The 27,276-nt window shown below is 52.4% G+C and overlaps 1 protein-coding gene across 1 annotated transcript in view; it reads left to right on the top strand.

Moving 5' to 3' along the window:
- Positions 1-27,018, top strand: part of cops6 (COP9 signalosome subunit 6) — a 58,403-nt gene extending 31,385 nt beyond the window's left edge. Inside the window, exons 6-7 of the mRNA XM_067979394.1 lie at positions 26,277-26,377; positions 26,627-27,018. Coding sequence (XP_067835495.1) covers positions 26,277-26,377; positions 26,627-26,767 — 242 coding nt within the window. The 3' untranslated portion in view covers positions 26,768-27,018. The remainder of the gene's footprint in view (positions 1-26,276; positions 26,378-26,626) is intronic.
- Positions 27,019-27,276: the final 258 nt, after the last annotated feature.

The following is a 27,276-nucleotide window of genomic DNA, read 5'->3' on the forward strand; positions in this document are numbered from 1 at the left end:
CCTAATTGGTTCCAACAACAACAACTTGCATTTATATAGCGCCTTTAATGTAGCAAAATGTCCCAAGGTGCTTCACAGGAGCGAATAGCAAACAAAATTTGACACCGAACCATATAAGGAGATATTAGGACAAGTGACCAAAAGCTTGGTCAAAGAGGTAGGTTTTAAGGAACGCCTTAAAGGAGGAGAGAGAGATAGAGAGGTTTACAGAGGGAATTCCAGAGCTTAGGGCCGAGGCAGCTGAAGGCACGACCGCCAACGGTGGAGCGATTAAAATCGGGGCTGTACAAGAGGCCAAAATTGGAGGAGCGCAGAATTCTCTGAGGGTTGTGGGGGTGGACAAGGTCACAGAGATAGGGAGGGGCGAGGCCATGGAGGGATTTGAAAACAAGGATGAGAATTTTTAATTGAGGCTTTGCTGGAGTGGGATCCAATGTAGGTCAGTGAGCGCAGGGGGTGATGGGTGAACAGGACTTGGTGCGAGTTAGGATACGGGCAGCAGAGTTTTGGATGGGCTCAAGTTTATGGAGGGTGGAAGAGGGAGGCCGTCCAGGAGAGCATTGGAACAGTCCAATCTGAAGGTAACAAAGGCCTGCATGAGGGTTTCAGCAGCAGATAAGCCGAGGCGGGGCGGAGATGGGCGATGTTATGGAGGTGGAAGTAGGTGGTCTTGGTGATGGAGAGGATATGGGGTCGGAAGGTCATCTCAGGGTCAAATAGGAGGCCAAGGTTACGAACGGACTGGTTCAGCCCCAGACAGTGACCAGGGAGAGGGATGGAGTCGGTGCCTCGGGAATGGAGATTGTGCTGGGGACTGAAGGCAATGGGTTTGGTCTCCCCAATATTTAGTAGAAGGAAATTTTTTCTCATACAGTATTGGATGTCGGACAAGCAATGTGACAGATCAGAGACAGTGAAGGGGTCGAGGGAGGTGGTGGTGAGGTAGAGCTGGGTGTCGTCAGCGTACATGTGGAATCTGACGTCATGTTTTTAGATGATGTCGCCGAGGGGCAGAATGAAGATGAGGAACAGGAGGGGGTCAAGGAGAGATCCTTGGGGGACTCCAGGGGTAACGGTGCGGGAGTGGGAAGAGAGACCATTGCAGGTGATTCTCTGACAACGACTGGATAGATAGGAATGGAACCAGATGAGGGCAGTCCCACCCAGCTGGAGGATGGAGGAGAGGCATTGGAGGAGGATGGTGAGGTCAACGTGTCAAAGGCTGGGGACAGGTGGAGAAGGATGAGGCGGGATAGTTTCCCACAGTCACACAGGATGAGGAGGGATAGTTTCCCACAGTCACACAGGATGAGGAGGGATAGTTTCCCACAGTCACACAGGATGAGGAGGGATCGTTTCCCACAGTCACACAGGATGAGGAGGGATAGTTTCCCACAGTCACACAGGATGAGGAGGGATAGTTTCCCACAGTCACACAGGATGAGGAGGGATAGTTTCCCACAGTCACACAGGATGAGGAGGGATAGTTTCCCACAGTCACACAGGATGAGGAGGGATAGTTTCCCACGGTCACACAGGATGAGGAGGGATCGTTTCCCAGTCACACAGGATGAGGAGGGATCGTTTCCCAGTCACACAGGATGAGGAGGGATAGTTTCCCACGGTCACACAGGATGAGGAGGGATAGTTTCCCACAGTCACACAGGATGAGGAGGGATAGTTTCCCACGGTCACACAGGATGAGGAGGGATAGTTTCCCACAGTCACACAGGATGAGGAGGGATCGTTTCCCAGTCACACAGGATGAGGAGGGATAGTTTCCCACGGTCACACAGGATGAGGAGGGATAGTTTCCCACAGTCACACAGGATGAGGAGGGATAGTTTCCCAGTCACACAGGATGAGGAGGGATAGTTTCCCACGGTCACACAGGATGAGGAGGGATCGTTTCCCACGGTCACACAGGATGAGGAGGGATAGTTTCCCACAGTCACACAGGATGAGGAGGGATAGTTTCCCACAGTCACACAGGATGAGGAGGGATAGTTTCCCACAGTCACACAGGATGAGGAGGGATAGTTTCCCACGGTCACACAGGATGAGGAGGGATCGTTTCCCACAGTCACACAGGATGAGGAGGGATAGTTTCCCACAGTCACACAGGATGAGGAGGGATAGTTTCCCACGGTCACACAGGATGAGGAGGGATCGTTTCCCACAGTCACACAGGATGAGGAGGGATAGTTTCCCAGTCACACAGGATGAGGAGGGATAGTTTCCCACAGTCACACAGGATGAGGAGGGATAGTTTCCCACAGTCACACAGGATGAGGAGGGATAGTTTCCCACAGTCACACAGGATGAGGAGGGATCGTTTCCCACGGTCACACAGGATGAGGAGGGATAGTTTCCCACAGTCACACAGGATGAGGAGGGATAGTTTCCCACAGTCACACAGGATGAGGAGGGATCGTTTCCCACGGTCACACAGGATGAGGAGGGATCGTTTCCCACAGTCACACAGGATGAGGAGGGATAGTTTCCCACGGTCACACAGGATGAGGAGGGATAGTTTCCCACAGTCACACAGGATGAGGAGGGATAGTTTCCCACAGTCACACAGGATGAGGAGGGATCGTTTCCCACAGTCACACAGGATGAGGAGGGATAGTTTCCCACAGTCACACAGGATGAGGAGGGATAGTTTCCCAGTCACACAGGATGAGGAGGGATCGTTTCCCACAGTCACACAGGATGAGGAGGGATAGTTTCCCAGTCACACAGGATGAGGAGGGATAGTTTCCCACAGTCACACAGGATGAGGAGGGATAGTTTCCCAGTCACACAGGATGAGGAGGGATAGTTTCCCACACTCACACAGGATGAGGAGGGATCGTTTCCCAGTCACACAGGATGAGGAGGGATAGTTTCCCACAGTCACACAGGATGAGGAGGGATCGTTTCCCACAGTCACACAGGATGAGGAGGGATCGTTTCCCACGGTCACACAGGATGAGGAGGGATCGTTTCCCACAGTCACACAGGATGAGGAGGGATCGTTTCCCACAGTCACACAGGATGAGGAGGGATCGTTTCCCACGGTCACACAGGATGAGGAGGGATAGTTTCCCACAGTCACACAGGATGAGGAGGGATAGTTTCCCAGTCACACAGGATGAGGAGGGATAGTTTCCCACGGTCACACAGGATGAGGAGGGATCGTTTCCCACAGTCACACAGGATGAGGAGGGATAGTTTCCCACAGTCACACAGGATGAGGAGGGATAGTTTCCCACGGTCACACAGGATGAGGAGGGATAGTTTCCCACGGTCACACAGGATGAGGAGGGATCGTTTCCCACAGTCACACAGGATGAGGAGGGATCGTTTCCCACAGTCACACAGGATGAGGAGGGATCGTTTCCCACAGTCACACAGGATGAGGAGGGATAGTTTCCCACAGTCACACAGGATGAGGAGGGATAGTTTCCCAGTCACACAGGATGAGGAGGGATCGTTTCCCACAGTCACACAGGATGAGGAGGGATCGTTTCCCACAGTCACACAGGATGAGGAGGGATAGTTTCCCACGGTCACACAGGATGAGGAGGGATAGTTTCCCACAGTCACACAGGATGAGGAGGGATAGTTTCCCACAGTCACACAGGATGAGGAGGGATAGTTTCCCACGGTCACACAGGATGAGGAGGGATAGTTTCCCACAGTCACACAGGATGAGGAGGGATAGTTTCCCACAGTCACACAGGATGAGGAGGGATCGTTTCCCACAGTCACACAGGATGAGGAGGGATAGTTTCCCACAGTCACACAGGATGAGGAGGGATAGTTTCCCACAGTCACACAGGATGAGGAGGGATAGTTTCCCACAGTCACACAGGATGAGGAGGGATAGTTTCCCACAGTCACACAGGATGAGGAGGGATCGTTTCCCACAGTCACACAGGATGAGGAGGGATAGTTTCCCACAGTCACACAGGATGAGGAGGGATAGTTTCCCAGTCACACAGGATGAGGAGGGATAGTTTCCCACAGTCACACAGGATGAGGAGGGATAGTTTCCCAGTCACACAGGATGAGGAGGGATAGTTTCCCACAGTCACACAGGATGAGGAGGGATAGTTTCCCACAGTCACACAGGATGAGGAGGGATAGTTTCCCAGTCACACAGGATGAGGAGGGATAGTTTCCCACAGTCACACAGGATGAGGAGGGATAGTTTCCCACAGTCACACAGGATGAGGAGGGATAGTTTCCCACAGTCACACAGGATGAGGAGGGATAGTTTCCCACAGTCACACAGGATGAGGAGGGATAGTTTCCCACAGTCACACAGGATGAGGAGGGATAGTTTCCCAGTCACACAGGATGAGGAGGGATCGTTTCCCACAGTCACACAGGATGAGGAGGGATCGTTTCCCACAGTCACACAGGATGAGGAGGGATCGTTTCCCACAGTCACACAGGATGAGGAGGGATCGTTTCCCACAGTCACACAGGATGAGGAGGGATAGTTTCCCACGGTCACACAGGATGAGGAGGGATCGTTTCCCACGGTCACACAGGATGAGGAGGGATAGTTTCCCACACTCACACAGGATGAGGAGGGATCGTTTCCCACAGTCACACAGGATGAGGAGGGATAGTTTCCCACAGTCACACAGGATGAGGAGGGATCGTTTCCCACGGTCACACAGGATGAGGAGGGATAGTTTCCCACAGTCACACAGGATGAGGAGGGATAGTTTCCCAGTCACACAGGATGAGGAGGGATCGTTTCCCACAGTCACACAGGATGAGGAGGGATCGTTTCCCACGGTCACACAGGATGAGGAGGGATCGTTTCCCACAGTCACACAGGATGAGGAGGGATCGTTTCCCACGGTCACAGGATGAGGAGGGATCGTTTCCCACGGTCACACAGGATGAGGAGGGATCGTTTCCCACGGTCACAGGATGAGGAGGGATCGTTTCCCACAGTCACACAGGATGAGGAGGGATCGTTTCCCACAGTCACACAGGATGAGGAGGGATAGTTTCCCACAGTCACACAGGATGAGGAGGGATAGTTTCCCACAGTCACACAGGATGAGGAGGGATAGTTTCCCACAGTCACACAGGATGAGGAGGGATCGTTTCCCACGGTCACACAGGATGAGGAGGGATCGTTTCCCACAGTCACACAGGATGAGGAGGGATAGTTTCCCACAGTCACACAGGATGAGGAGGGATCGTTTCCCACGGTCACACAGGATGAGGAGGGATCGTTTCCCACACTCACACAGGATGAGGAGGGATAGTTTCCCAGTCACACAGGATGAGGAGGGATAGTTTCCCACGGTCACACAGGATGAGGAGGGATAGTTTCCCAGTCACACAGGATGAGGAGGGATCGTTTCCCACGGTCACACAGGATGAGGAGGGATCGTTTCCCAGTCACACAGGATGAGGAGGGATCGTTTCCCACGGTCACACAGGATGAGGAGGGATAGTTTCCCACAGTCACACAGGATGAGGAGGGATAGTTTCCCAGTCACACAGGATGAGGAGGGATCGTTTCCCACAGTCACACAGGATGAGGAGGGATAGTTTCCCACAGTCACACAGGATGAGGAGGGATCGTTTCCCACAGTCACACAGGATGAGGAGGGATAGTTTCCCAGTCACACAGGATGAGGAGGGATAGTTTCCCAGTCACACAGGATGAGGAGGGATAGTTTCCCACAGTCACACAGGATGAGGAGGGATCGTTTCCCACGGTCACACAGGATGAGGAGGGATCGTTTCCCACAGTCACACAGGATGAGGAGGGATCGTTTCCCACGGTCACACAGGATGAGGAGGGATAGTTTCCCACGGTCACACAGGATGAGGAGGGATCGTTTCCCACAGTCACACAGGATGAGGAGGGATCGTTTCCCACGGTCACACAGGATGAGGAGGGATAGTTTCCCACAGTCACACAGGATGAGGAGGGAAACTTTCCCACAGTCACACAGGATGAGGAGGGATAGTTTCCCACAGTCACACAGGATGAGGAGGGATAGTTTCCCACAGTCACACAGGATGAGGAGGGATAGTTTCCCACAGTCACACAGGATGAGGAGGGATAGTTTCCCACAGTCACACAGGATGAGGAGGGATCGTTTCCCACAGTCACACAGGATGAGGAGGGATAGTTTCCCACAGTCACACAGGATGAGGAGGGATCGTTTCCCACAGTCACACAGGATGAGGAGGGATAGTTTCCCACAGTCACACAGGATGAGGAGGGATAGTTTCCCAGTCACACAGGATGAGGAGGGATAGTTTCCCACAGTCACACAGGATGAGGAGGGATAGTTTCCCACAGTCACACAGGATGAGGAGGGATAGTTTCCCACAGTCACACGGGATGAGGAGGGATCGTTTCCCACAGTCACACAGGATGAGGAGGGATAGTTTCCCACAGTCACACAGGATGAGGAGGGATCGTTTCCCACGGTCACACAGGATGAGGAGGGATCGTTTCCCACGGTCACACAGGATGAGGAGGGATCGTTTCCCACGGTCACACAGGATGAGGAGGGATCGTTTCCCACAGTCACACAGGATGAGGAGGGATCGTTTCCCACGGTCACACAGGATGAGGAGGGATCGTTTCCCACAGTCACACAGGATGAGGAGGGATCGTTTCCCACAGTCACACAGGATGAGGACGGATAGTTTCCCACAGTCACACAGGATGAGGGGGGATAGTTTCCCACAGTCACACAGGATGAGGAGGGATCGTTTCCCACGGTCACACAGGATGAGGAGGGATAGTTTCCCAGTCACACAGGATGAGGAGGGATAGTTTCCCAGTCACACAGGATGAGGAGGGATAGTTTCCCAGTCACACAGGATGAGGAGGGATAGTTTCCCACAGTCACACAGGATGAGGAGGGATAGTTTCCCACAGTCACACAGGATGAGGAGGGATAGTTTCCCACAGTCACACAGGATGAGGAGGGATAGTTTCCCACAGTCACACAGGATGAGGAGGGATCGTTTCCCACGGTCACACAGGATGAGGAGGGATAGTTTCCCACAGTCACACAGGATGAGGAGGGATAGTTTCCCACGGTCACACAGGATGAGGAGGGATCGTTTCCCACGGTCACACAGGATGAGGAGGGATCGTTTCCCACAGTCACACAGGATGAGGAGGGATCGTTTCCCACAGTCACACAGGATGAGGAGGGATAGTTTCCCACAGTCACACAGGATGAGGAGGGATCGTTTCCCACGGTCACACAGGATGAGGAGGGATAGTTTCCCACAGTCACACAGGATGAGGAGGGATAGTTTCCCACAGTCACACAGGATGAGGAGGGATAGTTTCCCAGTCACACAGGATGAGGAGGGATAGTTTCCCACAGTCACACAGGATGAGGAGGGATAGTTTCCCACAGTCACACAGGATGAGGAGGGATAGTTTCCCACAGTCACACAGGATGAGGAGGGATCGTTTCCCACGGTCACACAGGATGAGGAGGGATAGTTTCCCAGTCACACAGGATGAGGAGGGATCGTTTCCCACAGTCACACAGGATGAGGAGGGATCGTTTCCCACGGTCACACAGGATGAGGAGGGATAGTTTCCCACAGTCACACAGGATGAGGAGGGATCGTTTCCCAGTCACACAGGATGAGGAGGGATCGTTTCCCACAGTCACACAGGATGAGGAGGGATCGTTTCCCACGGTCACACAGGATGAGGAGGGATAGTTTCCCACAGTCACACAGGATGAGGAGGGATAGTTTCCCACAGTCACACAGGATGAGGAGGGATCGTTTCCCACAGTCACACAGGATGAGGAGGGATCGTTTCCCACAGTCACACAGGATGAGGAGGGATAGTTTCCCACAGTCACACAGGATGAGGAGGGATCGTTTCCCACAGTCACACAGGATGAGGAGGGATAGTTTCCCACAGTCACACAGGATGAGGAGGGATCGTTTCCCAGTCACACAGGATGAGGAGGGATCGTTTCCCACGGTCACACAGGATGAGGAGGGATAGTTTCCCAGTCACACAGGATGAGGAGGGATAGTTTCCCACAGTCACACAGGATGAGGAGGGATCGTTTCCCAGTCACACAGGATGAGGAGGGATAGTTTCCCACAGTCACACAGGATGAGGAGGGATAGTTTCCCACAGTCACACAGGATGAGGAGGGATCGTTTCCCACGGTCACACAGGATGAGGAGGGATCGTTTCCCACAGTCACACAGGATGAGGAGGGATCGTTTCCCACGGTCACACAGGATGAGGAGGGATAGTTTCCCAGTCACACAGGATGAGGAGGGATCGATTCCCACAGTCACACAGGATGAGGAGGGATAGTTTCCCACGGTCACACAGGATGAGGAGGGATAGTTTCCCACAGTCACACAGGATGAGGAGGGATCGATTCCCACAGTCACACAGGATGAGGAGGGATAGTTTCCCACGGTCACACAGGATGAGGAGGGATAGTTTCCCACAGTCACACAGGATGAGGAGGGATCGTTTCCCACAGTCACACAGGATGAGGAGGGATAGTTTCCCACAGTCACACAGGATGAGGAGGGATAGTTTCCCACAGTCACACAGGATGAGGAGGGATCGTTTCCCACGGTCACACAGGATGAGGAGGGATAGTTTCCCACGGTCACACAGGATGAGGAGGGATCGTTTCCCACGGTCACACAGGATGAGGAGGGATAGTTTCCCACAGTCACACAGGATGAGGAGGGATAGTTTCCCACAGTCACACAGGATGAGGAGGGATAGTTTCCCACAGTCACACAGGATGAGGAGGGATAGTTTCCCACAGTCACACAGGATGAGGAGGGATCGTTTCCCACGGTCACACAGGATGAGGAGGGATCGTTTCCCACGGTCACACAGGATGAGGAGGGATAGTTTCCCACGGTCACACAGGATGAGGAGGGATAGTTTCCCACGGTCACACAGGATGAGGAGGGATAGTTTCCCACGGTCACACAGGATGAGGAGGGATAGTTTCCCACAGTCACACAGGATGAGGAGGGATCGTTTCCCACGGTCACACAGGATGAGGAGGGATAGTTTCCCACAGTCACACAGGATGAGGAGGGATCGTTTCCCACAGTCACACAGGATGAGGAGGGATCGTTTCCCACGGTCACACAGGATGAGGAGGGATAGTTTCCCACGGTCACACAGGATGAGGAGGGATCGTTTCCCACGGTCACACAGGATGAGGAGGGATCGTTTCCCACAGTCACACAGGATGAGGAGGGATAGTTTACCACGGTCACACAGGATGAGGAGGGATAGTTTCCCACGGTCACACAGGATGAGGAGGGATCGTTTCCCACAGACACGGAGGATGAGGAGGGATAGTTTCCCACAGTCACACAGGATGAGGAGGGATAGTTTCCCACAGTCACACAGGATGAGGAGGGATAGTTTCCCACGGTCACACAGGATGAGGAGGGATAGTTTCCCACAGTCACACAGGATGAGGAGGGATCGTTTCCCAGTCACACAGGATGAGGAGGGATCGTTTCCCAGTCACACAGGATGAGGAGGGATAGTTTCCCACAGTCACACAGGATGAGGAGGGATAGTTTCCCACAGTCACACATGATGAGGAGGGATCGTTTCCCACAGACACGGAGGATGAGGAGGGATAGTTTCCCACAGTCACACAGGATGAGGAGGGATAGTTTCCCACAGTCACACAGGATGAGGAGGGATAGTTTCCCACGGTCACACAGGATGAGGAGGGATAGTTTCCCACAGTCACACAGGATGAGGAGGGATCGTTTCCCAGTCACACAGGATGAGGAGGGATCGTTTCCCAGTCACACAGGATGAGGAGGGATAGTTTCCCACAGTCACACAGGATGAGGAGGGATAGTTTCCCAGTCACACAGGATGAGGAGGGATCGTTTCCCACAGTCACACAGGATGAGGAGGGATAGTTTCCCAGTCACACAGGATGAGGAGGGATCGTTTCCCACAGTCACACAGGATGAGGAGGGATCGTTTCCCACAGTCACACAGGATGAGGAGGGATAGTTTCCCACAGTCACACAGGATGAGGAGGGATCGTTTCCCACAGTCACACAGGATGAGGAGGGATCGTTTCCCACAGTCACACAGGATGAGGAGGGATCGTTTCCCACAGTCACACAGGATGAGGAGGGATAGTTTCCCACGGTCACACAGGATGAGGAGGGATAGTTTCCCACAGTCACACAGGATGAGGAGGGATAGTTTCCCAGTCACACAGGATGAGGAGGGATAGTTTCCCACAGTCACACAGGATGAGGAGGGATCGTTTCCCACGGTCACACAGGATGAGGAGGGATAGTTTCCCACAGTCACACAGGATGAGGAGGGATAGTTTCCCACAGTCACACAGGATGAGGAGGGATCGTTTCCCACAGTCACACAGGATGAGGAGGGATAGTTTCCCACAGTCACACAGGATGAGGAGGGATCGTTTCCCACGGTCACACAGGATGAGGAGGGATCGTTTCCCAGTCACACAGGATGAGGAGGGATAGTTTCCCACGGTCACACAGGATGAGGAGGGATAGTTTCCCACAGTCACACAGGATGAGGAGGGATAGTTTCCCACAGTCACACAGGATGAGGAGGGATAGTTTCCCAGTCACACAGGATGAGGAGGGATAGTTTCCCACAGTCACACAGGATGAGGAGGGATCGTTTCCCAGTCACACAGGATGAGGAGGGATAGTTTCCCACAGTCACACAGGATGAGGAGGGATCGTTTCCCACAGTCACACAGGATGAGGAGGGATAGTTTCCCACAGTCACACAGGATGAGGAGGGATAGTTTCCCACAGTCACACAGGATGAGGAGGGATCGTTTCCAACAGTCACACAGGATGAGGAGGGATCGTTTCCCACAGTCTCACAGGATGAGGAGGGATCGTTTCCCACGGTCACACAGGATGAGGAGGGATCGTTTCCCACAGTCACACAGGATGAGGAGGGATAGTTTCCCACAGTCACACAGGATGAGGAGGGATAGTTTCCCAGTCACACAGGATGAGGAGGGATAGTTTCCCACAGTCACACAGGATGAGGAGGGATAGTTTCCCACAGTCACCCAGGATGAGGAGGGATAGTTTCCCACAGTCACACAGGATGAGGAGGGATAGTTTCCCACAGTCACCCAGGATGAGGAGGGATAGTTTCCCACAGTCACACAGGATGAGGAGGGATAGTTTCCCACAGTCACACAGGATGAGGAGGGATAGTTTCCCACGGTCACACAGGATGAGGAGGGATAGTTTCCCACAGTCACACAGGATGAGGAGGGATAGTTTCCCACAGTCACACAGGATGAGGAGGGATAGTTTCCCACAGTCACACAGGATGAGGAGGGATAGTTTCCCACAGTCACACAGGATGAGGAGGGATAGTTTCCCACAGTCACACAGGATGAGGAGGGATAGTTTCCCAGTCACACAGGATGAGGAGGGATAGTTTCCCACAGTCACACAGGATGAGGAGGGATAGTTTCCCACAGTCACACAGGATGAGGAGGGATCGTTTCCCACAGTCACACAGGATGAGGAGGGATAGTTTCCCACAGTCACACAGGATGAGGAGGGATCGTTTCCCACAGTCACACAGGATGAGGAGGGATCGTTTCCCACAGTCACACAGGATGAGGAGGGATAGTTTCCCAGTCACACAGGATGAGGAGGGATAGTTTCCTACAGTCACACAGGATGAGGAGGGATCGTTTCCCACAGTCACACAGGATGAGGAGGGATAGTTTCCCACAGTCACACAGGATGAGGAGGGATAGTTTCCCACGGTCACACAGGATGAGGAGGGATCGTTTCCCAGTCACACAGGATGAGGAGGGATAGTTTCCCACAGTCACACAGGATGAGGAGGGATAGTTTCCCAGTCACACAGGATGAGGAGGGATAGTTTCCCACAGTCACACAGGATGAGGAGGGATAGTTTCCCACAGTCACACAGGATGAGGAGGGATAGTTTCCCAGTCACACAGGATGAGGAGGGATAGTTTCCCACAGTCACACAGGATGAGGAGGGATAGTTTCCCAGTCACACAGGATGAGGAGGGATAGTTTCCCAGTCACACAGGATGAGGAGGGATCGTTTCCCACAGTCACACAGGATGAGGAGGGATAGTTTCCCACGGTCACACAGGATGAGGAGGGATAGTTTCCCACAGTCACACAGGATGAGGAGGGATAGTTTCCCACAGTCACACAGGATGAGGAGGGATAGTTTCCCAGTCACACAGGATGAGGAGGGATAGTTTCCCACAGTCACACAGGATGAGGAGGGATAGTTTCCCACAGTCACACAGGATGAGGAGGGATAGTTTCCCAGTCACACAGGATGAGGAGGGATAGTTTCCCACGGTCACACAGGATGAGGAGGGATAGTTTCCCGGTCACACAGGATGAGGAGGGATAGTTTCCCAGTCACACAGGATGAGGAGGGATAGTTTCCCAGTCACACAGGATGAGGAGGGATCGTTTCCCACAGTCACACAGGATGAGGAGGGATAGTTTCCCAGTCACACAGGATGAGGAGGGATAGTTTCCCACGGTCACACAGGATGAGGAGGGATCGTTTCCCACAGTCACACAGGATGAGGAGGGATAGTTTCCCACAGTCACACAGGATGAGGAGGGATAGTTTCCCACAGTCACACAGGATGAGGAGGGATAGTTTCCCACAGTCACACAGGATGAGGAGGGATAGTTTCCCACAGTCACACAGGATGAGGAGGGATAGTTTCCCACACTCACACAGGATGAGGAGGGATAGTTTCCCACGGTCACACAGGATGAGGAGGGATAGTTTCCCAGTCACACAGGATGTGGAGGGATCGTTTCCCACAGTCACACAGGATGAGGAGGGATAGTTTCCCAGTCACACAGGATGAGGAGGGATAGTTTCCCAGTCACACAGGATGAGGAGGGATAGTTTCCCACAGTCACACAGGATGAGGAGGGATCGTTTCCCAGTCACACAGGATGAGGAGGGATAGTTTCCCAGTCACACAGGATGTGGAGGGATCGTTTCCCACAGTCACACAGGATGAGGAGGGATAGTTTCCCAGTCACACAGGATGAGGAGGGATAGTTTCCCAGTCACACAGGATGAGGAGGGATAGTTTCCCAGTCACACAGGATGTGGAGGGATCGTTTCCCACAGTCACACAGGATGAGGAGGGATAGTTTCCCAGTCACACAGGATGAGGAGGGATAGTTTCCCAGTCACACAGGATGAGGAGGGATCGTTTCCCACAGTCACACAGGATGAGGAGGGATAGTTTCCCACAGTCACACAGGATGAGGAGGGATAGTTTCCCAGTCACACAGGATGAGGAGGGATAGTTTCCCACGGTCACACAGGATGAGGAGGGATCGTTTCCCACACTCACACAGGATGAGGAGGGATAGTTTCCCACAGTCACACAGGATGAGGAGGGATAGTTTCCCAGTCACACAGGATGAGGAGGGATAGTTTCCCACAGTCACACAGGATGAGGAGGGATAGTTTCCCACAGTCACACAGGATGAGGAGGGATAGTTTCCCAGTCACACAGGATGTGGAGGGATCGTTTCCCACAGTCACACAGGATGAGGAGGGATAGTTTCCCAGTCACACAGGATGAGGAGGGATAGTTTCCCAGTCACACAGGATGAGGAGGGATAGTTTCCCACAGTCACACAGGATGAGGAGGGATAGTTTCCCACGGTCACACAGGATGAGGAGGGATAGTTTCCCACGGTCACACAGGATGAGGAGGGATAGTTTCCCACAGTCACACAGGATGAGGAGGGATAGTTTCCCACAGTCACACAGGATGAGGAGGGATCGTTTCCCAGTCACACAGGATGAGGAGGGATCGTTTCCCACAGTCACAGGATGAGGAGGGATAGTTTCCCACAGTCACACAGGATGAGGAGGGATAGTTTCCCAGTCACACAGGATGAGGAGGGATAGTTTCCCACAGTCACACAGGATGAGGAGGGATAGTTTCCCAGTCACACAGGATGAGGAGGGATAGTTTCCCACGGTCACACAGGATGAGGAGGGATAGTTTCCCACAGTCACACAGGATGAGGAGGGATAGTTTCCCACAGTCACACAGGATGAGGAGGGATAGTTTCCCACAGTCACACAGGATGAGGAGGGATCGTTTCCCACAGTCACACAGGATGAGGAGGGATCGTTTCCCACAGTCACACAGGATGAGGAGGGATAGTTTCCCACAGTCACACAGGATGAGGAGGGATCGTTTCCCACAGTCACAGGATGAGGAGGGATAGTTTCCCACAGTCACACAGGATGAGGAGGGATAGTTTCCCACAGTCACACAGGATGAGGAGGGATAGTTTCCCACAGTCACACAGGATGAGGAGGGATCGTTTCCCAGTCACACAGGATGAGGAGGGATCGTTTCCCACAGTCACAGGATGAGGAGGGATAGTTTCCCACAGTCACACAGGATGAGGAGGGATAGTTTCCCAGTCACACAGGATGAGGAGGGATAGTTTCCCACAGTCACACAGGATGAGGAGGGATAGTTTCCCAGTCACACAGGATGAGGAGGGATAGTTTCCCACGGTCACACAGGATGAGGAGGGATAGTTTCCCACAGTCACACAGGATGAGGAGGGATCGTTTCCCACAGTCACACAGGATGAGGAGGGATAGTTTCCCACAGTCACACAGGATGAGGAGGGATAGTTTCCCACAGTCACACAGGATGAGGAGGGATAGTTTCCCACACTCACACAGGATGAGGAGGGATAGTTTCCCACGGTCACACGGGATGAGGAGGGATAGTTTCCCACGGTCACACAGGATGAGGAGGGATAGTTTCCCACAGTCACACAGGATGAGGAGGGATCGTTTCCCACGGTCACACAGGATGAGGAGGGATAGTTTCCCACAGTCACACAGGATGAGGAGGGATAGTTTCCCACAGTCACACAGGATGAGGAGGGATAGTTTCCCACAGTCACACAGGATGAGGAGGGATAGTTTCCCACAGTCACACAGGATGAGGAGGGATAGTTTCCCACAGTCACACAGGATGAGGAGGGATAGTTTCCCACAGTCACACAGGATGAGGAGGGATCGTTTCCCACAGTCACACAGGATGAGGAGGGATAGTTTCCCAGTCACACAGGATGAGGAGGGATCGTTTCCCACGGTCACACAGGATGAGGAGGGATAGTTTCCCACAGTCACACAGGATGAGGAGGGATAGTTTCCCACAGTCACACAGGATGAGGAGGGATAGTTTCCCAGTCACACAGGATGAGGAGGGATCGTTTCCCACAGTCACACAGGATGAGGAGGGATAGTTTCCCAGTCACACAGGATGAGGAGGGATAGTTTCCCAGTCACACAGGATGAGGAGGGATCGTTTCCCACGGTCACACAGGATGAGGAGGGATCGTTTCCCACAGTCACACAGGATGAGGAGGGATCGTTTCCCAGTCACACAGGATGAGGAGGGATAGTTTCCCAGTCACACAGGATGAGGAGGGATCGTTTCCCACGGTCACACAGGATGAGGAGGGATAGTTTCCCACAGTCACACAGGATGAGGAGGGATCGTTTCCCAGTCACACAGGATGAGGAGGGATCGTTTCCCACAGTCACACAGGATGAGGAGGGATAGTTTCCCACAGTCACACAGGATGAGGAGGGATAGTTTCCCACAGTCACACAGGATGAGGAGGGATAGTTTCCCACGGTCACAGGATGAGGAGGGATCGTTTCCCACAGTCACACAGGATGAGGAGGGATAGTTTCCCACAGTCACACAGGATGAGGAGGGATAGTTTCCCACAGTCACACAGGATGAGGAGGGATAGTTTCCCACGGTCACACAGGATGAGGAGGGATCGTTTCCCACAGTCACACAGGATGAGGAGGGATAGTTTCCCACAGTCACACAGGATGAGGAGGGATAGTTTCCCACGGTCACACAGGATGAGGAGGGATAGTTTCCCACGGTCACACAGGATGAGGAGGGATAGTTTCCCACGGTCACACAGGATGAGGAGGGATAGTTTCCCACGGTCACACAGGATGAGGGGGGATAGTTTCCCACAGTCACACAGGATGAGGAGGGATAGTTTCCCACAGTCACACAGGATGAGGAGGGATCGTTTCCCACAGTCACACAGGATGAGGAGGGATCGTTTCCCACAGTCACACAGGATGAGGAGGGATAGTTTCCCACAGTCACACAGGATGAGGAGGGATAGTTTCCCAGTCACACAGGATGAGGAGGGATAGTTTCCCACAGTCACACAGGATGAGGAGGGATAGTTTCCCACAGTCACACAGGATGAGGAGGGATCGTTTCCCAGTCACACAGGATGAGGAGGGATCGTTTCCCACAGTCACACAGGATGAGGAGGGATAGTTTCCCACAGTCACACAGGATGAGGAGGGATAGTTTCCCACAGTCACACAGGATGAGGAGGGATCGTTTCCCAGTCACACAGGATGAGGAGGGATCGTTTCCCACAGTCACACAGGATGAGGAGGGATCGTTTCCCAGTCACACAGGATGAGGAGGGATCGTTTCCCACAGTCACACAGGATGAGGAGGGATAGTTTCCCACAGTCACACAGGATGAGGAGGGATAGTTTCCCACGGTCACACAGGATGAGGAGGGATCGTTTCCCACAGTCACACAGGATGAGGAGGGATAGTTTCCCACAGTCACACAGGATGAGGAGGGATAGTTTCCCACAGTCACACAGGATGAGGAGGGATCGTTTCCCACAGTCACACAGGATGAGGAGGGATAGTTTCCCACAGTCACACAGGATGAGGAGGGTTCGTTTCCCACAGTCACACAGGATAGAGTCATAGAATTATACAGCACGGATCGAGGCCCTTCGGCCCATCGTGTCCGCGCCGGCCATCAGCCCTGTCTACTCTAATCCCATATTCCAGCATTTGGTCCGTAGCCTTGTATGCTATGGCATTTCAAGTGCTCATCCAAATGCTTCTTGAATGTTGTGAGGGTTCCTGCCTCCACAACCCTTTCAGACAGTGAGTTCCAGACTCCAACCACCCTCTGGGTGAAAAAGTTCTTTCTAAAATCCCCTCTAAACCTCCCGCCTTTTACCTTGAATCTATGTCCCCTTGTTATAGAACCCTCAACGAAGGGAAAAAGCTCCTTAGTATCCATCCTATCTGTGCCCCTCATAATTTTGTACACCTCAATCATGACCCCCCTCAGCCTCCTCTGCTCCAAGGAAAACAAACCCAATCTTCCCAGTCTCTCTTCATAGCTGAAGCGCTCCAGCCCTGGTAACATCCTGGTGAATCTCCTCTGCACCCTCTCCAAAGCGATCACATCCTTCCTGTAGTGTGGCGACCAGAACTGCGCACAGTACTCCAGCTGTGGCCTAACCAGTGTTTTATACAGCTCCATCATAACCTCCTTGCTCTTATATTCTATGCCTCGGCTAATAAAGGCAAGTATCCCATATGCCTTCTTTACCACCTTATCTACCTGTTCCGCCGCCTTCAGGGATCTGTGAACTTGCACACCAAGATCCCTCTGACCCTCTGTCTTGCCTAGGGTCCTCCCATTCATTGTGTATTCCCTTGCCTTGTTAGTCCCTCCAAAGTGCATCACCTCGCACTTTTCCGGGTTAAATTCCATTTGCCACTGTTCCGCCCATCTGACCAACCCATCTATATCGTCCTGCAGACTGAGGCTATCCTCCTCGCTATTTTACCACCCTACCAATTTTTGTATCATCAGCGAACTTACTGATCATACCTTTTACATTCATATCCAAGTCATTAATGTAGACCACAAACAGCAAGGGACCCAGCACCGATCCCTGTGGTACCCCACTGGCCACAGGCTTCCAGTCACAAAAACAACCTTCGACCATCACCCTCTGCCTTCTGCCACTAAGCCAGTTTTGTATCCAAAGTGCCAAGGCACCCTGGATTCCATGGGCTCGTACCTTCTTGACCAGTCTCCTGTGGGGGACTTTATCGAAGGCCTTACTGAAATCCATGTATACCACACCCTCATCCACACGCCTAGTCACCCCCTCAAAAAATTCAATCAAATTAGTCAGACATGATCTTCCCTTGACAAAGCCATGTTGACTATCCCTGATTAATCCTTGCTTCTCCAAGTGGAGACTAATTTTGTCCTTCAGAATTTTTTCCAATAATTTTCCTACCACTGATGTTAGGCTCACTGGCCTGTAGTTCCCCGGTTTTTCCCTACTCCCCTTCTTGAATAATGGTATTACATTAGCGGTTCTCCAGTCCTCTGGCACATCCCCTGTGGCCAGAGAGGTTCTGAATATATGTGTCAGAGCCCCCGCAATCTCCTCCTTTGCCTCACACAGTAGCCTGGGATACATTTTGTCCGGGCCTGGGGATTTATCCATTTTTAGGCCTGCTAAAACCGCCAATACCTCCTCCCGCTCGATGTTAATATGTTCGAGTATATCACAGTCCCCCTGCCGTATTTCTATGTCTACATCGTCCTTCTCCATCGTGAAAACAGATGCATAAAATTCATTTGAAACCCCTCCTACATCTGCCGGCTCCACACACAGATTGCCATTTTTGTCCCAAATGGGCCCTATTTTTTCCCTCGTCATCCTCTTACCCTTAATATACTTATAAAACATCTTAGGATTTTCCTTTATTTTGCTCGCCAGTGTTATTTCATGGCCCCTCCTTGATCTCCTAATTTCTTTTTTAAGTATCCCCCTGCACTTTTTGTACTCCTCTAGGGCTTCCTCCGTCTTTAGCCTTTTGTATCTGCCAAAAGCCCTCCTTTTTTTCCTAATCCATTCTCGTATATCCCCTGACATCCATGGTTCCCTGGAGTTCTTGGAACCACCCTTGACCTTTACGGGAACATGTTGCCATTGTATGGTCTCAATCTCCCTTCTGAAAGACTCCCATTACTCCGATGCGGATTTTCCTACAAGCAGCTGATCCCAGTCCATTTTGGCCAGATCCTGCCTTATCCTATTAAAGTCGGCCTTCCCCCAATTTAGAACCTTTATTTCCGGCCCCTCCCTGTCCTTTTCCATGACCACCTTAAATCTCACCGAATTATGGTCACTGTCACCAAAGTGCTCACCGACTAGCACTTCTTCCACTTGGCCGGCCACATTCCCTAGAATTAGGTCCAGTACCGCCCCCTCTCTTGTCGGACTTTCGACATGCTGGCTCAAAAAGCTCTCCTGGATGCACGTTAAGAATTTTGTACCCTCTAAGCCTTTTACACTCTGAGTATCCCAGTTAATATTGGGGAAGTTGAAATCCCCCACTATTATTACCCTATTATTTGCACAATTTTCTGAGATTTGCCGACATATCTGTTCCTCTATCTCCCCCTGACTGTTTGGGGGCCTATAGTACACTCCCATCAAAGTGCTTGCCCCCTTTTTGTTTTTAAGCTCCACCCATATGGCCTCATTAGAGGAACCTGCTAATATATCATCCCTCCTTATGGCAGTAATTGATTCTTTAATTAATGATTCTTTAAAGGATGAGGAGGGATCGTTTCCCAGTCACACAGGATGAGGAGCGATCGTTTCCCACAGTCACACAGGATGAGGAGGGATAGTTTCCCAGTCACACAGGATGAGGAGGGATCGTTTCCCACGGTCACACAGGATGAGGAGGGATCGTTTCCCACGGTCACACAGGATGAGGAGGGATAGTTTCCCACAGTCACACAGGATGAGGAGGGATAGTTTCCCACAGTCACACAGGATGAGGAGGGATCGTTTCCCACAGTCACACAGGATGAGGAGGGATAGTTTCCCAGTCACACAGGATGAGGAGGGATAGTTTCCCAGTCACACAGGATGAGGAGGGATAGTTTCCCACAGTCACACAGGATGAGGAGGGATCGTTTCCCACGGTCACACAGGATGAGGAGGGATCGTTTCCCACGGTCACACAGGATGAGGAGGGATAGTTTCCCACAGTCACACAGGATGAGGAGGGATAGTTTCCCACAGTCACACAGGATGAGGAGGGATCGTTTCCCACAGTCACACAGGATGAGGAGGGATAGTTTCCCACAGTCACACAGGATGAGGAGGGATCGTTTCCCACAGTCACACAGGATGAGGAGGGATCGTTTCCCACAGTCACACAGGATGAGGAGGGATCGTTTCCCACAGTCACACAGGATGAGGAGGGATAGTTTCCCAGTCACACAGGATGAGGAGGGATAGTTTCCCACAGTCACACAGGATGAGGAGGGATAGTTTCCCAGTCACACAGGATGAGGAGGGATAGTTTCCCACAGTCACACAGGATGAGGAGGGATCGTTTCCCACAGTCACACAGGATGAGGAGGGATAGTTTCCCACAGTCACACAGGATGAGGAGGGATAGTTTCCCACAGTCACACAGGATGAGGAGGGATAGTTTCCCACAGTCACACAGGATGAGGAGGGATAGTTTCCCACAGTCACACAGGATGAGGAGGGATCGTTTCCCACAGTCACACAGGATGAGGAGGGATCGTTTCCCACAGTCACACAGGATGAGGAGGGATAGTTTCCCACAGTCACACAGGATGAGGAGGGATAGTTTCCCACAGTCACACAGGATGAGGAGGGATAGTTTCCCACAGTCACACAGGATGAGGAGGGATCGTTTCCCACGGTCACACAGGATGAGGAGGGATCGTTTCCCACAGTCACACAGGATGAGGAGGGATCGTTTCCCACGGTCACACAGGATGAGGAGGGATCGTTTCCCACGGTCACACAGGATGAGGAGGGATCGTTTCCCACGGTCACACAGGATGAGGAGGGATCGTTTCCCACGGTCACACAGGATGAGGAGGGATCGTTTCCCACGGTCACACAGGATGAGGAGGGATCGTTTCCCACGGTCACACAGGATGAGGAGGGATAGTTTCCCACAGTCACACAGGATGAGGAGGGATAGTTTCCCACAGTCACACAGGATGAGGAGGGATAGTTTCCCACGGTCACACAGGATGAGGAGGGATAGTTTCCCACAGTCACACAGGATGAGGAGGGATAGTTTCCCAGTCACACAGGATGAGGAGGGATAGTTTCCCACAGTCACACAGGATGAGGAGGGATAGTTTCCCACAGTCACACAGGATGAGGAGGGATCGTTTCCCACGGTCACACAGGATGAGGAGGGATCGTTTCCCACAGTCACACAGGATGAGGAGGGATAGTTTCCCACAGTCACACAGGATGAGGAGGGATCGTTTCCCACAGTCACACAGGATGAGGAGGGATCGTTACCCACAGTCACACAGGATGAGGAGGGATAGTTTCCCACAGTCACACAGGATGAGGAGGGATCGTTTCCCACAGTCACACAGGATGAGGAGGGATAGTTTCCCACGGTCACACAGGATGAGGAGGGATAGTTTCCCAGTCACACAGGATGAGGAGGGATAGTTTCCCACAGTCACACAGGATGAGGAGGGATAGTTTCCCACAGTCACACAGGATGAGGAGGGATAGTTTCCCACAGTCACACAGGATGAGGAGGGATAGTTTCCCACGGTCACACAGGATGAGGAGGGATAGTTTCCCACAGTCACACAGGATGAGGAGGGATAGTTTCCCACAGTCACACAGGATGAGGAGGGATAGTTTCCCACAGTCACACAGGATGAGGAGGGATAGTTTCCCACAGTCACACAGGATGAGGAGGGATCGTTTCCCACAGTCACACAGGATGAGGAGGGATCGTTACCCACAGTCACACAGGATGAGGAGGGATAGTTTCCCACAGTCACACAGGATGAGGAGGGATAGTTTCCCACAGTCACACAGGATGAGGAGGGATCGTTTCCCACGGTCACACAGGATGAGGAGGGATCGTTTCCCACAGTCACACAGGATGAGGAGGGATAGTTTCCCAGTCACACAGGATGAGGAGGGATAGTTTCCCACAGTCACACAGGATGAGGAGGGATAGTTTCCCACAGTCACACAGGATGAGGAGGGATAGTTTCCCACAGTCACACAGGATGAGGAGGGATAGTTTCCCACAGTCACACAGGATGAGGAGGGATCGTTTCCCAGTCACACAGGATGAGGAGGGATAGTTTCCCACAGTCACACAGGATGAGGAGGGATAGTTTCCCACGGTCACACAGGATGAGGAGGGATAGTTTCCCACAGTCACACAGGATGAGGAGGGATAGTTTCCCAGTCACACAGGATGAGGAGGGATAGTTTCCCACGGTCACACAGGATGAGGAGGGATAGTTTCCCACAGTCACACAGGATGAGGAGGGATCGTTTCCCACGGTCACACAGGATGAGGAGGGATCGTTTCCCACAGTCACACAGGATGAGGAGGGATAGTTTCCCAGTCACACAGGATGAGGAGGGATAGTTTCCCACGGTCACACAGGATGAGGAGGGATAGTTTCCCACAGTCACACAGGATGAGGAGGGATAGTTTCCCAGTCACACAGGATGAGGAGGGATAGTTTCCCACGGTCACACAGGATGAGGAGGGATCGTTACCCACAGTCACACAGGATGAGGAGGGATAGTTTCCCACAGTCACACAGGATGAGGAGGGATAGTTTCCCACGGTCACACAGGATGAGGAGGGATAGTTTCCCAGTCACACAGGATGAGGAGGGATAGTTTCCCACAGTCACACAGGATGAGGAGGGATAGTTTCCCACGGTCACACAGGATGAGGAGGGATAGTTTCCCACGGTCACACAGGATGAGGAGGGATAGTTTCCCACAGTCACACAGGATGAGGAGGGATAGTTTCCCACAGTCACACAGGATGAGGAGGGATAGTTTCCCACAGTCACACAGGATGAGGAGGGATCGTTTCCCACAGTCACACAGGATGAGGAGGGATAGTTTCCCACAGTCACACAGGATGAGGAGGGATAGTTTCCCACAGTCACACAGGATGAGGAGGGATAGTTTCCCACAGTCACACAGGATGAGGAGGGATCGTTTCCCACAGTCACACAGGATGAGGAGGGATAGTTTCCCACAGTCACACAGGATGAGGAGGGATAGTTTCCCACAGTCACACAGGATGAGGAGGGATAGTTTCCCACAGTCACACAGGATGAGGAGGGATAGTTTCCCACGGTCACACAGGATGAGGAGGGATAGTTTCCCACGGTCACACAGGATGAGGAGGGATAGTTTCCCAGTCACACAGGATGAGGAGGGATAGTTTCCCACGGTCACACAGGATGAGGAGGGATCGTTTCCCACGGTCACACAGGATGAGGAGGGATAGTTTCCCAGTCACACAGGATGAGGAGGGATAGTTTCCCACGGTCACACAGGATGAGGAGGGATCGTTTCCCACGGTCACACAGGATGAGGAGGGATAGTTTCCCACAGTCACACAGGATGAGGAGGGATAGTTTCCCAGTCACACAGGATGAGGAGGGATCGTTTCCCACAGTCACACAGGATGAGGAGGGATCGTTTCCCACGGTCACACAGGATGAGGAGGGATCGTTTCCCACAGTCACACAGGATGAGGAGGGATAGTTTCCCACAGTCACACAGGATGAGGAGGGATCGTTTCCCAGTCACACAGGATGAGGAGGGATCGTTTCCCAGTCACACAGGATGAGGAGGGATAGTTTCCCACAGTCACACAGGATGAGGAGGGATCGTTTCCCAGTCACACAGGATGAGGAGGGATAGTTTCCCACAGTCACACAGGATGAGGAGGGATAGTTTCCCACAGTCACACAGGATGAGGAGGGATCGTTTCCCACGGTCACACAGGATGAGGAGGGATAGTTTCCCACGGTCACACAGGATGAGGAGGGATCGTTTCCCACAGTCACACAGGATGAGGAGGGATCGTTTCCCACAGTCACACAGGATGAGGAGGGATAGTTTCCCACGGTCACACAGGATGAGGAGGGATAGTTTCCCAGTCACACAGGATGAGGAGGGATCGTTTCCCACGGTCACACAGGATGAGGAGGGATAGTTTCCCAGTCACACAGGATGAGGAGGGATAGTTTCCCACAGTCACACAGGATGAGGAGGGATAGTTTCCCACAGTCACACAGGATGAGGAGGGATCGTTTCCCACAGTCACACAGGATGAGGAGGGATAGTTTCCCACAGTCACACAGGATGAGGAGGGATAGTTTCCCACGGTCACACAGGATGAGGAGGGATAGTTTCCCACAGTCACACAGGATGAGGAGGGATAGTTTCCCAGTCACACAGGATGAGGAGGGATAGTTTCCCAGTCACACAGGATGAGGAGGGATAGTTTCCCACGGTCACACAGGATGAGGAGGGATAGTTTCCCAGTCACACAGGATGAGGAGGGATAGTTTCCCACGGTCACACAGGATGAGGAGGGATAGTTTCCCAGTCACACAGGATGAGGAGGGATCGTTTCCCAGTCACACAGGATGAGGAGGGATCGTTTCCCAGTCACACAGGATGAGGAGGGATAGTTTCCCACAGTCACACAGGATGAGGAGGGATAGTTTCCCAGTCACACAGGATGAGGAGGGATAGTTTCCCACAGTCACACAGGATGAGGAGGGATAGTTTCCCAGTCACACAGGATGAGGAGGGATAGTTTCCCAGTCACACAGGATGAGGAGGGATAGTTTCCCACAGTCACACAGGATGAGGAGGGATAGTTTCCCAGTCACACAGGATGAGGAGGGATAGTTTCCCACAGTCACACAGGATGAGGAGGGATAGTTTCCCACAGTCACACAGGATGAGGAGGGATAGTTTCCCACAGTCACACAGGATGAGGAGGGATAGTTTCCCACGGTCACACAGGATGAGGAGGGATAGTTTCCCACAGTCACACAGGATGAGGAGGGATAGTTTCCCACAGTCACACAGGATGAGGAGGGATAGTTTCCCACAGTCACACAGGATGAGGAGGGATCGTTTCCCACGGTCACACAGGATGAGGAGGGATAGTTTCCCACGGTCACCCAGGATGTTATTTGTGCCTTTGATTCGGACCGTTTCAGCACTGTGGGAGGGGCAGAAACCTGATTGGAGGGATTCAAACACGGAGTTGTGGGAAAGTTGGGCACGGATTTTGGAGGCGACAACACGGTCAAGGACTTTGGAGAGGAGAGGAAGGTTCGAGACGGGGTGGTGGTTAGCAGGGACAGAGGGGGTCAAGGGTGGTTTTTTTTGAGGAGGGGGTGATGACGGCAGATTTGATGGTGAGGGGGACAGTTCCTGAGGAGAGGGAACCCTTAACTATATCAGCTGACACGGGGGCCAGGAAGGGAAGTTGGGTGGTCAGCAATTTAGTGGAAATCGGGTCGAGGAAGCAGGTCATCGGTCTCATGGTCAAGGTGAGCTTGGAGAGGGCATGAGGGGAGATAGGAGAGAATCTAGAGAAAGATGTGAGTTCAGGGCTCGGCAGGGGGGAACTGTTGGGGAAGTTTGGCTTGGTGATCTTGGGGAAGGGAGGGAAGTGATAGAAGCAGCTGAGCGATTGGTCTCAATCTTAGTGACAGAGTCCATGAACTCCTTGCACTTTTCAGTGGAGGGGACCAGGGAGAGGGTTTAAGAAGACGGTTTGTGGTGAAGAGAAGCCGGGGGTTATCTTTGCATCCCAGGATGATCCTGGAACAGTGAGCAGTTTTGGCAGAGGAGGTTCCAGACATACTGTTCCAGGAAACTGCCTCGAATGCATTCCAGGAACTCGTCCTCAAAACTATTTTTGCCAATTTGGTTTGCCCAATGTATATAAAGCTTAAAGTCCCCCCACGATTACTGCATTCCCCTTGTTACATGCCTCTCGAATTGCCTGATTTGTACTCTGTCCAACACTCGAACTAGTGTAACCCACTCCCACCAAGGGTTTCTGCCCCTTGTCATTTCTTAGCTCCACCCAGACTGATTCTACGTTCTGATTTTCTGATCCAAGATCCTTTCTCTTGACTGTTCTTATCTCATCCTTTATTATCAGGGCAACCCCCCAACCCCCGCCTTCCTTTTCTATTTTGCCAATCTTTTCTCAAAGTCAAATACCCTGAAATATTTAGTTCCCAACCTTGGTCGCCCTGCAATCACATCTCAGTAATGGCTCCTGGATCGCACCCATTTATCTCGATTTGTGCCTCTAATTCGTCTATCTAGTTCTGAAAATCTCGTGCATTCAGAGTGTGGGGCCCAGGGCTGTTGGGTGTCGAGCTGCTGATTTGCTGTTGCCCCTTTTTATGTTATTTGACAGGTGAAGTGCCATTTAACCATGAGATCTTGCGTGAGGCCTACGCTCTGTGTCACCGGCTGCCTGTTCTCAGCACCGACAAGTTTAAGACAGACTTCTACGATGTAAGTCAGAGCTCGTCGCTTGCCTCTCCCTCTGGGAAACATGTCTGTCCGGTTTCACCAAATAAGACACTTCACTCCAGCAGTCACCCATCACCCCTTCGCCATGCTGCTCCCCCCTCCCCTCGCCTCGCCCGGCCGCTCCCCCCCCGCCTCGCCGCGCCGGCTGCTCCCCTCGCCACGGGTTTTATGGCAGTGTGCTGTTTCCCAGGTATGTATTATGGTATGTCTGTCTCTCTCCCCCTCTCTCAGCAATGTAACGATGTGGGATTAATGGCCTACCTCGGCACCATCACCAAGACCTGCAACACCATGAACCAGTTTGTGAACAAGTTCAACATCCTCTATGATCGACAGGGCATCGGCCGGCGCATGCGAGGCCTTTTCTTCTGATTGCTGCGAGGGAGGGGAGAGTACGCACAATGAAGATGGCACGCTGGACACCAGCTGAAGTACATCAGAGATTCTCAGACCTTCCCCTCTCCACCTCGCCCTTGTCTCGTCGGCTGCCCAGTTTCTCTCACTACCTCAGTTTTGTTGCTTCAGTGAGAGTGACTTGTTGGATCTGAATTTCCGTGGGGAGCAGTGGTGAAGCCGTTTTGCAGCCAGCCCGTGTGCATGAGAAATAAACTTTTTAAAGCAAATGATCCGGTGTCAGTCCTCTGAAAATACTCAGAAAACTTCCAGAGTGCAGACTGGCTGACTCTGGGAGTGCAGCCTGGCATCAGTCTGTGCTGCCTCTTGCCCCTCTCTCGCCCACCTCCTCCTCTTCTCCCCCCACCCTTGAATGGCTGCCTCCTGTGCTGTACCCACTCTGATTCTGTGATCAAAAGGAAAATAATGTGGCAATCTGAAATAAAAACAGAAAATGCTGGAAAAGCTCAGCAAATGAGAGCCAAGGA

The sequence above is a fragment of the Heptranchias perlo genome, unplaced genomic scaffold (assembly GCF_035084215.1).
Source record: "Heptranchias perlo isolate sHepPer1 unplaced genomic scaffold, sHepPer1.hap1 HAP1_SCAFFOLD_453, whole genome shotgun sequence".
NCBI lineage: Eukaryota > Metazoa > Chordata > Chondrichthyes > Hexanchiformes > Hexanchidae > Heptranchias > Heptranchias perlo.